The following is a 16,817-nucleotide window of genomic DNA, read 5'->3' on the forward strand; positions in this document are numbered from 1 at the left end:
AAAACTAAGAAAAAATCATCTTTCAAAGGAGGTTATAAGTGTATTTCCTATCAATAATAGCTGTACAACCAGAAATCATTCAAAACTGTTAGTACTGTAGTATCCCAGATAGATAAAGTTTGATGTCTCATTTCTATGCAGTCTGGTAAATTGAAACATTTTTTCTTAACTTCTGCTGTCACTTACACAGTCTCAGAGACTGATCAGAATCTAAATCTTAATTTTGTGTTTTGTTGCAAACGTTCTTCTTCCGTAGCTGGAACGCAAATGATTTTTTTGTTCATTGAATGTAAAGTCTTAATATAGCTCTTGTAAAAGATAATTAGATGAAAAAGATGGCAGACATGAGCATTAAATAACTTTTCTACCATATTAAATGTCTTTGAAGAAACATAATTGGAAGCTAAATATGGAAGATTTTTATGATTTGAAATGCAGTCTTTTTCTGAGATAGCTTCAATATATTTCATTTGGACACAGCAAAAACTTCCTGACACTGTAGTCACAAAATAAGCTTTGAAGATGTAAGATGTGAATGTGATTTACCTGTGAATGAGGACCATTTTATGAGGGCATCCACTGATTAGGCAGTGGTTTCCAATCTAGTATGGAATTTATTTTATTTTTTTCTTTTTTATACTTTTTTTTTTTTTGTGTGTGTGTGTGTGTGTACTTATGTATACTTTATTATTAGTCAATATTCTAGTCACTGTATTTATGTGAAGTTTACAGAGATTATACTTGCACATGCTGTTGCAGAAAGAAAGCTGTGACAAAATACATATATTCACATATTCACAGAGTACCTGCTTGCTTTAGTTTACTTATAGCAAGGAAACTTTTTACTGAAGTCAGAGTAAAATTATGAGAAAATACTTTTTTTTTTTTTTTTCCTAAATTGTAGATAAAGTTGGGAGTTTGAATTATGTTTTCATCTCTTGTTCTCATTTTCTGGAAGATCTCAATCACTTTCTTTGGTAGATTATTGCAACAAAATGTTTAACTTTTTGGTCTAGGTTGGATGTTAGGGGGAAGTTTTTTACAAGGAGAGTGGTGAGGTCCTGCAACAGGTTGCCCAGGGAGGTTGTGGATGTCCCGTCCCTGGAGGTGTTCAAGGCCAGGCTGGATGGGGCCCTGGGGAACCTGATCTAGTAAAAGCGAAAGTTTGGTAGTCCTTCCAGGCAGGGGGGCTGGAGCTTCATGATCCTTGAGGTCCCTTCCAACCCGGGTAATTCTGTGATTCTGTGAAGCAGAGAAGTACATATAAAAGTCTGTAGAGGAAAGCTAGCATGAATGCTTATCTAGTATCCCTCCCAATCTCTGCTCAGTTTTCTGTAATCACCCCAGTCACTTTAATTATGGAAACAGAAAGCGTTGCATTTCTGAGAAGAGTTAGGAGAAAAGAACCATCCTCCTTTGAGCTAGTGCACGGACCAGTTTGTGACGCAGACTAAAATGAACTGGGAAGATTTCACTGGGTTTAAGACTGGTTGGTGTAATTGTGCATAAACAGATAAGCTCCTTTCACCTTCCCAGTGACCAGTACAGATCCAAACCATTTGTTGTGAGAGACCCTTGACTGATGAGGAAGACCATATTATACCTAAGAAGGCTTTTTGAATTTCTGACTGGCATGGGCCAAAATCATTCTAGGAGGTGGTTTTAGTGATTAAGAAGTGAGAACTATGAGTTGCCAGCTTCTAGACTCACTTCCTGGCTTTCTTTTATTTAGCAGTGAAGAAGCAGTGCTGATGAATGGTCAGTGCTCCATTCCTAAAACAGAGCAGCCTCTAAGCATGGGAGACATGGTGGAAAGATGAGAACTCTTCCTTGGGCACTCTATGAGTTAAATGTGATTTTCTCTGATCCTTCAGCAAGTACTGAAACTGACTAGAAAGAAAGCTTGTCTTGGCTTTGTTGGAAAATTAACAAAAGCAGAGGAGCGTAAGCTACAGCAACATTTTAATAATAAAATTAGTTTGCCATGTGAAATTCAGAGTACTGTATGGAGACTGTGGAAATGGTGTGGTTTTTTTCTCAGGCCAAACTTCCACTGAGCCCATTTACAATGTGCAAGTCTGTAGGCCTCAGTCCCATTTACCTCCAAGGTCTCATGTTGCAGTGAGGATATAACTGACTTAAAGCTATATTTTCAGTGTCAAAAATAATATGAATGGGCTCAGAGGGGAACTTACGCCCATTTTTACCATATGGGAAATGAGTCTTGGATTCAGTGAAGTCTGCTGAGTATTTAAGTTTGGAACGACTGACCCTTAATACGAAACAGTTTGCAACAGCGTAAAACATTAAAATAAAGCTTTTCATATATTGATTGTGTTGTATTTTGGTTAGTGAGTATGTAAGTTTTATAGAGCATTTCCAAGATCATCCATAATGTTGTCATCTTTTATTTCCTGATACTTAACTCTTTATTCCATTGATGAGAAACAAATAGTTCTCAACAAATCTCCTTGAATAAAAATACAAAAGATGTTTGTAGACAGAAAAATGATGATTGCTTTCTTCTTCCAAAGTCTTACTTAGTTATGTTTATATCATAAAATGAAGAGTTGAAAAATGTGAACAAAAGAATCAATGATGATATCTTCCAATAATTCAGTCTGTCATTATTACCTAAAAGACCTCCTTCTGTCTTCAAACTTCACTCAGAATAGCATTAGTTGTCTTTCCAAGGTTTTTGTTGTTGTTGTTATTGTTTTTTCCCCTTTTCTGGTTTTGTTTTTCTTTCTCATTTTCATTTTTTCAGGAGTTCTGAATTTCATGCAATTCTATGTAAAGAAATTTTATGTTTTGATTTTACTATTGAATTTTTGTGGACACAAAGATCACAGGATGACAGTATTGCAGAGAACATGTACAAGTCAACTTCCTACAACTTTTATGTAAACAAGCCAATAGTAAATACATTCATAATCTTGAATTCCTTCAAATGTGTAGCAATTAGTAAGGTTTATTTTCTGCTTTAAATATTTCATTAAATAAGTCATCCCAATATATTAAAAAGTAAAGCTATTAAAAAGCCCTTTAATCTCATATAGTCTGTGTTATTAACTTTTTTCTTCAGAGTCTTACAAAATGAACCCATGCATGAGGTAGTTGTAAATGTTTTTTTTTGTTGTTTGTTTGTTTTTCTGTAATCTTATGTAAAGTGAGTAAGATTTATGTCTACATCTTTAGCTTATTTCAATTATTCTCAGTTCTTAATCTGAAAAGTTCCTGTTTCAAATTTCAAAATACATTCATGGTCTAGCTTCTTGTCACAATGATAATTGTCTTATTATCTCTAAGGAAATAAGTGTAAAGATATTGACTGCCAGAGTGGCAGCGTTTGCCTTGTTAAGCATGTATCCTAGACTTGGAGTTTGATCTTGCATATTTCAATATGAAGTGAATGGCAAAAATTGGGCAAATTTCTCTACTAACATGTAAAATGTAGGACATGATCCCATGAGAGGCATAGGATGTGGCAACAAGAAATCTTTGTCTTTGCAAAAGATGGTATAGCAAAAAGTTTCACTACTACACCAAGACCTGAACACGTTATTAATCCTGTATACCTTTTTAACTATGAATTGGATTAAGCCTAGAAGCAGCACATCTCAGGGATCCTACATCTTTAGAACTATTTAAAACTATGAATATTTTCCTTTTAACCAAGTACTATAGTTGAACTGCAACTGAATTGTGTTCCATAGGAAATGACAGGGAAATTTTATATTGATGTCACTGTGATTGCTACTGGTTTTAGTATCTGACACTAAAGCGTTTTTTTAAAAAAGAATATTCTTTTACTCTTTAGTAAGTTACTTTTGCTTCTTAATTCTTAAATATGAATTAACTTCACTTTTTCTTGTTTTAATGAGAAAATTTATATGAATTGTACTCAGATCTGCATATAACTACTTTATGTGTGGGAAAAGTATTTGTTCGTATAATAATTTGTTGTATAATAATTTTCAAACTTAGAAAGTTTTGTGGTTTTTTTTATGGACAATGTTAACATATGCTAAGATGTATAAAAATTGTTTACTTGGTTCTCTTAATTTTATATGAAGTTTGAAGGATTTTGCTTTAGAAAATAATATGATAATTTTCTTTTCATCTCCAGCTGCCCCTAGACAATGCATTGAACTACACTTTGATGAAAAATATTCCATAGAGCCTTCTTGGGAATGTAAATTTGACCACATTGAAGTACGAGATGGACCTTTTGGCTTTTCTCCAATCATTGGACGTTTTTGTGGACAGCAAAATCCACCTATGATAAAATCCAGTGGCAGATTTCTGTGGATTAAATTTTTTGCTGATGGTGAGCTGGAATCTATGGGGTTTTCTGCTCGATACAATTTTACACCTGGTAAGTAGAAAACATCACACCTTTTGATAGAGAAAGCTAAGTATATTAATTTTGCTTATTATGTATAATGTATAATGATATGTTATTTAATATCCTTAATGGGGTCTATCTTCAGTATCAAAGAAAATATTAATAGATAGGAAATAACACAAGATATACATATTTCACATAATAAGTTGGGTTTATTCAAGGAAAAAATATTCAGTACAGTTCTGTCCAATACGCAAATGCTCTGTCTCTGTAGTTTTGATAAGAATTGTTTTCAATAGAATTCTATTACAGTAAATCATTCAAAATATGTCATGGGAAATGTTGTGCTTTATGCCTGATTTTTACACTGTGCAGCATATCCTTCAAAATTATTATTGATAAAATATTCTAATAAAATAATCTAATTATCTTAGGAAATTCCATCTTTGCATCTCCACTTCACCAATTATTTCACCAGCTGAGGAGTGGACAAGTTCTCCCTTTTCAATAAAGAAAACTCACATGTTTTGCCAGGGAAGTGTGAAATTCAAATACTAAAATGTACTAATCAAATTGTGATTGTAATTGTACAGCTATTCATTTGTCACTTTTAAAACTTAATTCATCAAAATGAAATAAAATTCATGGTCATACTTCTCAACTGTTTCTTATCAACAAAAGATTGCTGCTCTTAAATTTTATTTTTGGCTGAACCTACAGTATGTTGCACTGAACTGCTGGATTTTACGTAGTTCTGTACCTTTTTTATGTATTGACTGATGAGTCATACCTTAATATAGCCTGCCTTAAAGCACTATAATTACTATGTAATTTTATCAATTATGACACTGTTATTTCAATTAAATTGCTGTATTAGGCAGAAAAACATACTTTTATAGGTATATATGTATCTGCTAAGAATAAAGAGCCTCAGATTCAGTTTGCTTAATTATTCCAGCAACATTACAGAAAATACCAGGGCTGCTTGAGTGTTCCTCTATGTAGCTTTAGTTCTCTAATGCAAAGAAAATAGTTATAAACTCAATCAGAGTAGTTCAGTCCTCTTTTAAGTCAAAGATACTGGCTTCTAGAGGGAAAGATACTTAGACAATTCAAAGAACAACATAACACAGAATTTCTGTAGGAAATAACTCAATAAAGAGGTAGATGCAGGTATTGTAAATGCAAGAATATACATGAAATTGCATTATACCCTTACACACTTATCTCTGAAAAGTGAGTTAAATTTGTATATCTCAGTTACCATGGCTCTCTGGACTTTTGCCATTTTCCTTTCCATCTTTCCCAAAAGTTCTTTGCCTCAGATTTCCTTCTTTTTCAAAGGGATTTGCATTATGGTTGAAAATATGTTTGTAGCATGACCTGCGGTTTAGTCTGTCCAAAAAAATTCTCAAGTGATAATTTCATGGATAATGTTTTATTCTCATTTTGTTTCTACCAATGTAAGGTGGATTTCTACACAGAGATCAATGCTGTTGAATTTCTGTAACAGCATAGATAATTCCAGGCTTCAGATGGAAGCCTTTTATAGGAAGCTTTACAAATGATAAAGGGTTTATATGAATATTGGCCAAATTGAGAATAGGATTAATTTTACAAGTGCAAAACTTAAAAAACCTTGTAAAAAATCCACTGCTGCCTTCTTAATCCTCAGTAACAGGATCCAGTTCACATTCTGGATGAATTGCTTGACGAGATATAAGAACAGATTAGGCCTCATATTTTGAGATGTGCTGTCTAAGTATTTGCAGTTAAAGGTTTCACTGTCATCTCATCAAAGATTGACAGCATTCAAGAGGGTGTAAAAGAGAGGCATTGACTCTAGAAAGTGTCATCTAAATCCATTCCTGACTACTTCTGCAATTAAACTATTTACAAAGATCAGAAGAAAAAAATTAATAATCAGCTGACTTCTTTTTAAAGAACAAGAATAAGATTTAAAGTAATTTGACAGTCATTGGTATCTGAAGCAGCTGAACTCTTGGGTCTGATAGTTTGTTTCCTCTAACTGTATGGGTGCAAAAAGGGCCCACTTGCAGCCCTCTGTAGGAGGTTTCCTTCACTCATGTGGTAAGCATAACAGAGTTGTCTCTTTGGTACCAGCAGTCTTTGATGTTTCTCCCTGAATTATCCCCAAAAACTCCCCAAAAGTTTCTGAGCTGCCATCTTTGCTGTTTTGGACGTTTTGCTTTGTTGATGAAAGAAATATAGTGCTGAGTACGTGGGTGTTTGTGGGGGTGTGTATGATAAGATATAAAAAATACGTAAGTAAATTTCGCTAGATTGAAGTTGTAACCATTTATTATTATTTGACTAGTACATGGAAAAGTAGAGAAAGAGATTATTTACTATGACTCCAGGGTGTACAGAAACAGCTAAATAGATTAAGTTGAAAACATATCAATAAGGGTATCTAGACAAATGTTCCAGTAAAGATCTATTAGTCTGTGTAAAAGAAAAAAGCTCTGAGGCATTTTAAAACTAGTTTAGATTACGTCCTAAAAAAAAATAATTTGTGTAGAAAAATCCTAAGGAATAGAGTAGTATTTTGCATTTACTAAACCTTTCCTGTTTAATAATTTCCTTGATTTTTTGGACTTGAAATGATTGGAGCCCTAAACTGTGTACATAGATAGAGCTCCTTCCACCAAAGTGAAATGCCAGTGTAATTTCAGCAGTCTCTCAACAGGTTGGGGTTTCAGGCATCTTAGAAAATAAACATAACAATAAACATTGTCTTGCCATATACTCTATTTAAGTTAGACTGTACTTACATTCCTCAGATTACTTTTCAGCACTCTGAAAGATGAACTCTAAGAGGACAAATGACTTTTATGACAAAAAACATTTAAGAAGTCCATATAGAAACAACATAAACATAACAACTAAGTGATTAAAAAAAAAAAAAAAAAAAAAAGTAGGCTTCTGTTTTTTGTGATTTTATAAACTATAGGATTAAGAAAGATTATGTTGAATGGTATAATTCTTGAATATTTTTAATGTTAAATCTCTGGGTTAAAGGAAAGAGCTGCCTTTTTATTTTGTTATATCTGAGTACCGGATGCAATTTGGATATAAAATAACATTTCAAACATGTTGTATGCATGAGTTTTTAAAAGTAAAATAAAGTTTATTCATTCATTTTGTACTAGTTTGATTTTATATTCATTGTTAAGAAAAATTACTTTCAAACAAAGATTAACTTAAATCATTTCTAAATGAAACTATCTGAACCTAGTAGATCTTTCTAAATACATAAAACCTTTTACATTTACTTTCAAATCTCAAGTAGGAAAAAAATGACACCTGGGTCTATAATATTTTGAAGTTGCTCTTTGTTTCATTCTGAATGCAAAACATATCAGTTAGTGAAGGACACAAAAAGTCCCTTATTCTTGTTTCGTCATTCTCTGGATCAGTGAAACACCTACAGGTTTCAAACACATTACATTTCTGGGTCCTTGTACTTCATCTCTTGTCCTCATTTCTCCCCCAAAAAGTTATGTCTCATGAGCATTTTCTCAAATGATGTTAAATGTTTTTGTCTAGTCTAATCTTGCTGTTTCAAGCATTACTTCAAAACGACTTATTCTTGACAACCATTCTTTAAAATGACTCATTTTTTCAGTGTAGACAGGGATTCAGATAGAGAGAGGACATATTTATTCCATCTCTGCTACTCAGCTAGAATAATCAGATTTTTGTTTATCCTGGTCTCTGATTTTGCAGGACAGTGGCTTAAGATATAACATCATTACTTTCAGTTCCATCACTTAGTAGAAACCATCTGTGTTTTTATTTAGTCTAGTTAATATAAAGGTCAGACTGTTCAGCTGCCTGATAACAGAAAACTAAAAAAGCTTTATACTCTTATACACCCAAAAATGGACTGTAAAACTCTGTCTATTCAGAACAACAGTACTTTTACATTCACATTGCATTGGTACGAGTAGCTCTAGAAAGACATGAGAATATAATGATAACATCATATATCTTGAGGAAAACAAAAAGCAACCCCAAAAAACAACCAAAAAAAGCCTTCTTGACAGGGTAGGTCTGTACGTTAGGAATTATGAAAAATGCTTGATAGATAAACTAAATTCAACTGTAACTCTAGAGAAAAGTCATTTTAACACCTAATAACCTTGTCCTGCCTTGTGTGATTTTAGACATTCCAGACACCCATGACAGGTGAAGAGTGCTTGGGAGAGCTTACTCACTTTTATTTTATTTTAATTTATTTTAATTTAATTTAATTTAATTTAATTTAATTTTGTTTTGTTTTGTTTCATTTTGTTTGTTTTGTTTTGTTTTATTTTGTTTCAGTTTGATTTTAATTGCCAGTTCCCTTCAGCAATTGGTCTAATTGCTTCTATGTTAAAATTATCCACAACAATTTTTAACCAACTTGTAATCCATTTAAGTTTTCTGGGAAGTAATTAACTGTCTCACACTACATGAGAATATGTGTTTGCCTTTTCCTCTAGGAAATTGTCTAACACTGTGAGAGATGAGTCATTTTAACCCTTCCTTTATGCTTTTGAGCCAGAACAAGATTTCTAATCTTTTTATTTTATTTTTTATGTGTGAGTTTGTTGTATTTATTCTGTATTTATTCTATTCTTCAGCACATTACATTGTTATAAAGTGCTTCTTTGAATTATGAATTTTTAATGCGTTCATGCAACTGTGCAGCAGACAGCACTGCATTACCTTGTATAATGCATTTATTAGGACTGAAGGTCTTCAGAATGCAAATGGATTGCATGTAGTATCTAGCATGATGCATTTGCTTATTGGAATGAAAGCCGTGATTAGCTACATAAATGTCTTTTCAAGGGAATTTGTTTTGCACTCTGCTGTTCTACAGACTCCATTAATTTCCATGGACTGTAGGCTAGGCCCAGAGTACTTCAGTACCATACAAATTAGAAGGTAATGGGATAATAAGTTTGTTTTAAATATCTAGAAAAGAAGAATACCTTGAGTGGAACAAATGAGTATATGGAAGCTCTCAAAGGAATCTGAGGTCCTATAATACATCTTTTTATCTTTTTTTTTTCTTTTTTTCTTTTTTTTTCCCTAATAATATCTTGCAGAACTTCCTGCTATAGAAATCCCTGCATGCTGAAAATATTTTATTACTAGCAGAAAGAAGCTGTACACTGAAGTTCCTACTTTGATGAACTTTGCTGTAAAAATAAAAGTAATAGAAATAGATGACATAGCTTTAAGTATTCTAATATTGAAAAAGAGAAAAATCCTATTGCAGGTTGGTAACAACTGCATTAACTGGGGGCATAAGAGTTGCATTTGTTTTGACTGTGTATGAACATAGGGGTGAAGGGACTTTCCAAGATGTGTAGCATTGTCTAACACTGGAATGGCAAGCAATATGTTTCCAATTTGATATTTTATTTTCTGCCTCAGGCATTCCTATGGAAGTCCATATTTCCTATGGAAGGATCCATATTATTATGATTTCTCACCTAAAATTATTCATGGCTAGTTTATGTCCTTTTTTTCTTACAACAATGTTATTTGTTGTTTTTTAATTTTTTTTTTTAAATTTTTTTTTTATTCCCCTCCCACCAGGTGTATGAGCCATTGAGGCTTAGAGATGGTAGTCATATAGAATCACAGAATCATAGAATTACTCATGTTGGAAAAGATCTTAAAGATCATCCAGTCAACCTGCAACCTTACCATACTACCCTAATTCTAACAATACATCGCTAAATCATGTCCCTGAGCACCACACCCATATACTTTTTAAGATGTCAGTTTTCTTAGTTACCTAAACTAAATTCTTCTACTTCCTTAATGCCATGTTTCTCCTGACATCACAACCATCCCACCTCCCTTCACAAGTCTCTTCTCTGTCTGTTCCATGACTACTGAACACAGAATTCTAGAGGAGGTTGAGCAGGACATTTTGCAGTAATATATGTGCAAATAATTATTCTTTATCTCCACTGCTAAATTTGCACTGCTAAATGTTTTTAACAAAAGAACCATGTTTCCCTGACAGTCTGTCTTTTCAGAATCACCTACAAGGAAACTTTAAAAAAACTTATATGTACATTCAAAAATAATCCAAGCAAACATTTTTTATTATTATTATTTTTTCATATTAACCTGTATTTTTACAACACCATCTTCTCATTCTCAATATAGTTTATATTATTACTTGTTACAGAACTATTAAAATGAAATCTCAGAGTCAGAGGAGGATTTTCTTTGAATATTATCATTGTTACGCATTTCCCCTAGAGATACACTTCTGTCTTTGCATACTTACTACATTGAGTTGGCAAGCCTTAGGTCTGATTTAGAGAGGTCATCCTCTGCTTTAAAATGTAGAAATAACTAGTGGGCCCTAGACATTTATTTTCTATTTTAATTCTTAATCTGACTGTAATATTTGTGGAACACTTGGAAATGATAGAATAGAGGACACAATATAGAATTTGTACTGAACGGAAGACTGGGTATTCTTCTTCCACAAGTGCTTGGGAGAAACTAGTCCACTATGAGCATTTTCACTACTAGCATATATTTTAAGCATATTACTTCCAAAATTTATATGACATCTTACTTCATAATTCTTCTTCAAATACTTTCACACCTATTTTATCAGGTGAAAAAATGAAATCCTTACCTAAGTACCGTAGCTATTTTTGTTCATTATTGTTCATCTGATTTTTTTATCTGGCAAATTTTCAGACTGTTTTTACTGGGATGCATTTCTGGATAATTATGTTGTGACCCCACCCTGGAAACACGTTTGTTTGTAACAGTTTCTCTTGGTGATCTTCGCAATGTGGTTGTTCAATTCCTTTTTAATATCCATTCCTTAAGTGGTTGAATTTTTATCTTTATGTGTTGTATCTACAAGTTTCTGAGGTGTATAGCCAATAACCCTTGACAGTGACCTCTGTCCTTTTGTGTAATCAGCATGACAACAACTCTACTGTTAGGCAGAGAATCTATTTCCTATTCTAGCCACAGACCTGCAAGTGGTCTGATTCCTTAGTTGTCCATATGGAGTAACCATATTTTTATGCTAGGTGCAAAAGCATTTTTATATCTTTTGTTTTCATTTATTAATTATCATTTGTTGTTAATTTGACATTTGCATAGGTAATTGTTGATTTCATCTGTTCTTTATTGACCTATTTCACAAATCTTGCAGCCATAAGTAAGGCTCCTCATTGGCATATTTAGCTTTTCTTACCAAATTTCTGCCTTCTTTGTATAGTTCCTCTACTTAACTCTCCTTAAGAAATTGACTTTGTCGTAAAGTTCTCTACACACTATACATGAGAAAAAGTGTTCACATCCAGTAACTAGGAATTCTTATTCTGCATAGCATAGTCTTTGAAAAAGCCAGTCTTGTTTCTGTTTCTAGAATTTAGTATTTTTGCAATATGAAATAGTAAATTAGTAAATGCATAAAATTCAAATATATCATCTAAAAGACTTTGCTATAATCATCAGTTGTTTGGCACTCAGTTCATTTTCTTGAGTAATATTTATATTGTTTCATCAAGAGATCAATCTATAGTCCCTCACAACTACTGAGGTGACTGCTACTGAATACTGTTTCATATACTATCAAATTTAGTAGTTATGTATTATCACATCACAGAATCACAGAATCACAGAATTATCAAGGTTGGAAAAGACCTAGAAGATCATCTAGTCCAACCATTACCAATACTTCCCAGCTAAATCATATTCCTCAATACAACATCCAAACATTTCTTGAACACTCCTATGGTTGGTGACTCCACCACCTCCCTGGGCAGTGCATTTCAATGCCTGACTACTCTTTCTGAAAAGTAATAATTCCTATTCTCCAGCCTGAATCTCCCCTGACACAGCTTAAAACCATTCCCTCTAGTTCTATCACTGATTACACGAGAGAAGAGGCCAACCCCCAGCTCACTACAACCCCCCTTCAGGAAGTTATAGAGAGCAATAAGGTCTCCCCTGATCCTCCTCTTCTCCAGGCTGAACAATCCCAGCTCCCTCAGCCGCTCCTCGTAAGGCCTGTGCTCCAGACCCCTCACCAGCTTTGTAGCCCTCCTCTGAATGCATTCCAGGGCCTCAATGTCTTTCTTGCAGTGAGGGGCCCAAAACTGAGCACAGTACTCAAGGTGCGGCCTCACCAGTGCCGAGTACAGGGGGACAATTACCTCCCTGTTCCTGCTAGTAATACTGTTTTTGATGCAAGCCAGGATGCCCATGACAGCTGTTGGCCTTGTTGGCCACCCGGGCACACTGTTGGCTCATGTTCAGCTGAGCATCAATCAGTACACCCAGGTCCGTTTCCTCAACACAGTCCTCTAGCCACTCTGCCCCAAGCCTATAGCGCTGCCTGGGGTTGTTGTGGCCAAAGTGCAGGACCTGGCATTTGGTCTTGTTGAACCTCATCCCGTTGGCTTCGGCCCAGTTCTCCAGCCTATCCAGATCCCTCTGCAGGGCCTCTCTACCCTCAGGCAGATCGACACTCCCTGCCAATTTGGTGTCATCCACGAACTTACTGAGGGTGCACTCAATGCCTTCATCCAAGTCATGACCTGACTTTCAACCACATGAAACTGGTGGAAAATAAAGAGCTTGAATATGTTTCTAAACACAGAGATTATTCTCAGCTGTATTTTTCCTTTTCTCTCTCCCAAACTCTTTGTAATTACTAAATTCTGACAATTTAGAATTACTAACTTAAGCTGCTTACAAGCTCTTTTTATCATATTCATCTTTACCTGCACTAAGGTTTTATGAACAAGCCCCATCTCAGTAACTTTAACTTAGGCATATAGTAAAAGTAGACATACTGTTCTAAACATCATCATGAAAGACAGAGAAAGTGAAAAGTTGAACTTTTTAAAGTGAAATCTTAAAGGAATCTAAACTTTTAAATCTGAAATTTTATAGGGAATATGTATACAGTGATAATAGTAGGTTGATGCAAGAGTCAGTTGATTATTGTGAGTCCTGTTCAATATTTGTGTATGCTGGCTAGGTTAAAAATTTTATTTCTTCTAATGTTAATTTCCTTTGCATAGTGATACTCTTTTATAATCTCCTATATAGCTTATTCTCTAGGTCCAAAGTCTAAGGCAGACAAAAAGATCGGTTGCCAAATATAGGATACTGCAGGTCTCACTGGTAGTTCTCCACTTCTGCTTAAAATGTGTAGTAGATACATATCTGTAAGGGAAACGGTTGATCACAGCCTGAACCTCTGATTAACCATCTGAGGCAAGCAATGAGTCAGTTGCGGGAGCACAGGTGACAGTAATTCAGCTGTGTTGTCGGAAGAGGTGGAGCTTGACTCCACCTTTCCCAGATCCCATGTAAGGGCTGACCACCACTAAGGTAGCATTTCTCTCTGGAGACTGCTCTTTTGTGGAGTTCTTGTGGTGAGCTTTGAAATTGGTAAACTCCTATCTTGAAGGCCTCAGAGTTGGTGAGTGCTTTTCCTTAGTTACCCTCTAGCTATTCATTTCCATCTATATTTGTACTATTCCAACTGTACAAATACCATACTTGTATTATTTCCACTGTACAATATCAATTTAGTAACTGTCAATTTAATTATTACCATAAACCTGATATACCTTAAGAATGCTGTTTATTTATTCTCTTTTTTCTGTTTTTTTTCTTCTGGTGCAGTAAGTTAAGTTTTGTTGGTGTTATAGCATCACAATTAGTGATTTGTCTGTTTTCCTCAAAATCAACTGAAATGACAGTACTTTATTCAAAAGTGTATCATTTATTTTTCAACTGTGGTTATTAGTTAGTTCAAACACATTTTTTATTTCAGTTCCATTCATCAATCGGTTTTACTGCTTGTAAAATGAAGCAATAGACGTTCTGCAATCAGTTGCAATTATTACTGGTTCCTCTCCTTGGATTTTATGTTTTGAATATAAAGCAAGTAGATTTTTGCTACATTTCTGCTACTGCCAATTGGGCTTTCTGAAATGAAAGTATCTGAGAATATTTTTTTGAGGTGAATAATTACTGATAACAAAAGAGGCCTGTGACTTTTGCTTTCAAACTTTAATTATTTTGTGTTTGAGTTATTATGTGTTCCTTTCTCTAAAACTGGAAATTAAGTTCCCAGACAAAATCTCCACTAACTAGAGGGACCAAGCAAAAGCTATAATGACCTTTATTGTCTTGAGCTTTTTATAGAATCTCATCTCGTTACCCAATCTGGTTTTAGAATTCAGTAGAAGTCAGGATTGAGAAGTTATGTCTATTGCATGTCTTCCAAAAATGAAGAAATAAAATTCTTGAGCTGGAGCTAGCTCAACTACGGATTTTCTTTTGGTGCCTATCTTTCACTTTGATGATTTGCAATCACAGCTGCATACAATTTATTTATTCCTTAGTAACTTCATCCATTTATCCAGCATTCTGCAGACATCTAAAATCTCTGTTCACTTTTTTCTCAACTCATCTAGGAACCAGTATGAAGACATTTTGATGCTGAGATATCTATTGAAAGAAACAGAATTTAAGTAAAATTGGGTTTAGGAATATGTAAATTAAAAAAGATTATTTTCTTTATGGGTCTGGCAATTAATTATCTTCCAATTACGTTACATACCTTAGTCTACAACTCAGTAGGTAAATGAGGGTTTGACACAATTGTTTCCTCAAATAGATTTGTAAAGATTTCAACTAAGACGAGAAAATAATATTTTGGTCTGTGCTACATAGTCTAAAATGTCAAAATTACAAAAATAAATAAATAAATAAATTTTAAAAAAAAATCGATATATGAAGTCTACCACATAAATGAAAATACTACATGATTGGAAGGAAAATAATGGCAGATTTCCAGAAATAAGTTAGCAAATGCTTTTCAACAGCACTCAAAAAATATTACTTCAGAGACCATTACATGTTAGAAATACAGAAAGATTATTTGAATACTTTGATATCAAAAGAGTATTTTGTGTTTTGTATTAAGAAAGACTGCTCAAATAATGAAAAATATGATGAGAGCAGAATTGCCAAATATTTTTTTTTGAGAATTCATATCCAATTAAATTATTGCCATGGAACATCCATTATTAAAAATCTGTGGTAGCATGACAAAAGCAGGCAACATGAAATGTGCTATTCTAGTCACATATCAGTCCCCTAGTTGACAGTGAGAAGCCAGAAGTTGTTGTGTAACCGGACTTACAAACATCATTTGCCAGATGTTATCTGATAGTTGAAGCTCAAGAGACAATGTTATCAAATCTGCTGGTTGCAGTATGTGGGTTAATAAAAGATTGTATGATACCACTTCTGGTTTGCTTTTGCTTTTTTTTTTTTTTTTTGTCTTTTCCTTTCTTTCCTGTAGTTCATTTCTAAACTTTAAGTTAAAATTAACATTACATGAGAATTGAGCAAATTATTCACAAAATTATTTTGCTGTTTAATGCTGATTTTATTTTATGGATTGAACACTTGGTCATTAACTGCCACCAACTACAAAGTTCATGATAAAATTATTTGAAATAAATAATATTATTTATTTATTTTGGAAAATACATACTGGTATAGCAGTTTAAAAATCAAGGTTTAGGTAACTTTGAATCTCTTTGTTTCTATGTGCTTGCTTGCTCTCTATGATGATCATTTTTAGCAGTGATAGATGTTTATATGAAAGTTTTATTCATGTTTGTTTTTCTTTTTTATTACTACAGCTTTAAATGACTTTTAAATCAAGCTAGGAAAAATCCTGCTGTTTGGCAGCCAGAAACCTGGTCTAGTCAAATGAAATTTAATTATTGCCTGCTTGTCGGATAAGCAGCTGACCTATACTTAAAAATCCTGGGTACTATGACTGACCAATTTTCACTCTTTCTAAGACACTGAACCAGAAAATTGCTGTAGCAATACACCTATTGCTAAATTCAGGTCAGACTGTGAACATAATTATCCATATTGATTAATTACTTGAATAATATTAAGTATGTCATCAAATCCAGTGGAAGCCAAATTGTTGTTTTGTAGTGGTAGTTTTTGAATAGAACAGAAAACCTCCAGATCTGTTAAATTACAGAATCAGAGAATTGTAGGGACCTCTGGAGGTCATCTGGTCCAACCCCCTGCTAAAGCAGGTTCCCTACAGTTGCAAAGGTAACCATTCAGGTGGGGACTGAATGTCTCCTGAGGAGACTCCACAGCCTCCCTGAGTAGCCTGTCACAAGGAAAGGTACATGTAACTATGTTGCTATTAGACATCAGTCTAAGTCTTTTCAACCTCTGGATTACGGATCTCCAGCTCTCCACTGATCCATATTTTTCTAATTTCCATGATAAGCCAGTTTCAGAATCATTTAATGAATACTGAGCATGTGTCATGAATGATACATAAAATTACTGTCAATTAGTTAAAATTTTCTTGTTTAAAGAAAAGGTTTAAAAATTT

The 16,817-nt window shown here is 33.9% G+C and overlaps 1 protein-coding gene across 1 annotated transcript in view; it reads left to right on the plus strand.

Moving 5' to 3' along the window:
* The window catches only part of NETO1 (neuropilin and tolloid like 1), a 64,973-nt gene that overhangs the window by 10,284 nt on the left and 37,872 nt on the right, over positions 1–16,817 (plus strand). Inside the window, exon 4 of the mRNA XM_015855217.2 lies at positions 4,130–4,378. Coding sequence (XP_015710703.1) covers positions 4,130–4,378 — 249 coding nt within the window. The remainder of the gene's footprint in view (positions 1–4,129; positions 4,379–16,817) is intronic.

This window comes from Coturnix japonica, chromosome 2 (genome assembly GCF_001577835.2).
Source record: "Coturnix japonica isolate 7356 chromosome 2, Coturnix japonica 2.1, whole genome shotgun sequence".
NCBI classification, from domain to species: Eukaryota; Metazoa; Chordata; class Aves; order Galliformes; family Phasianidae; genus Coturnix; species Coturnix japonica.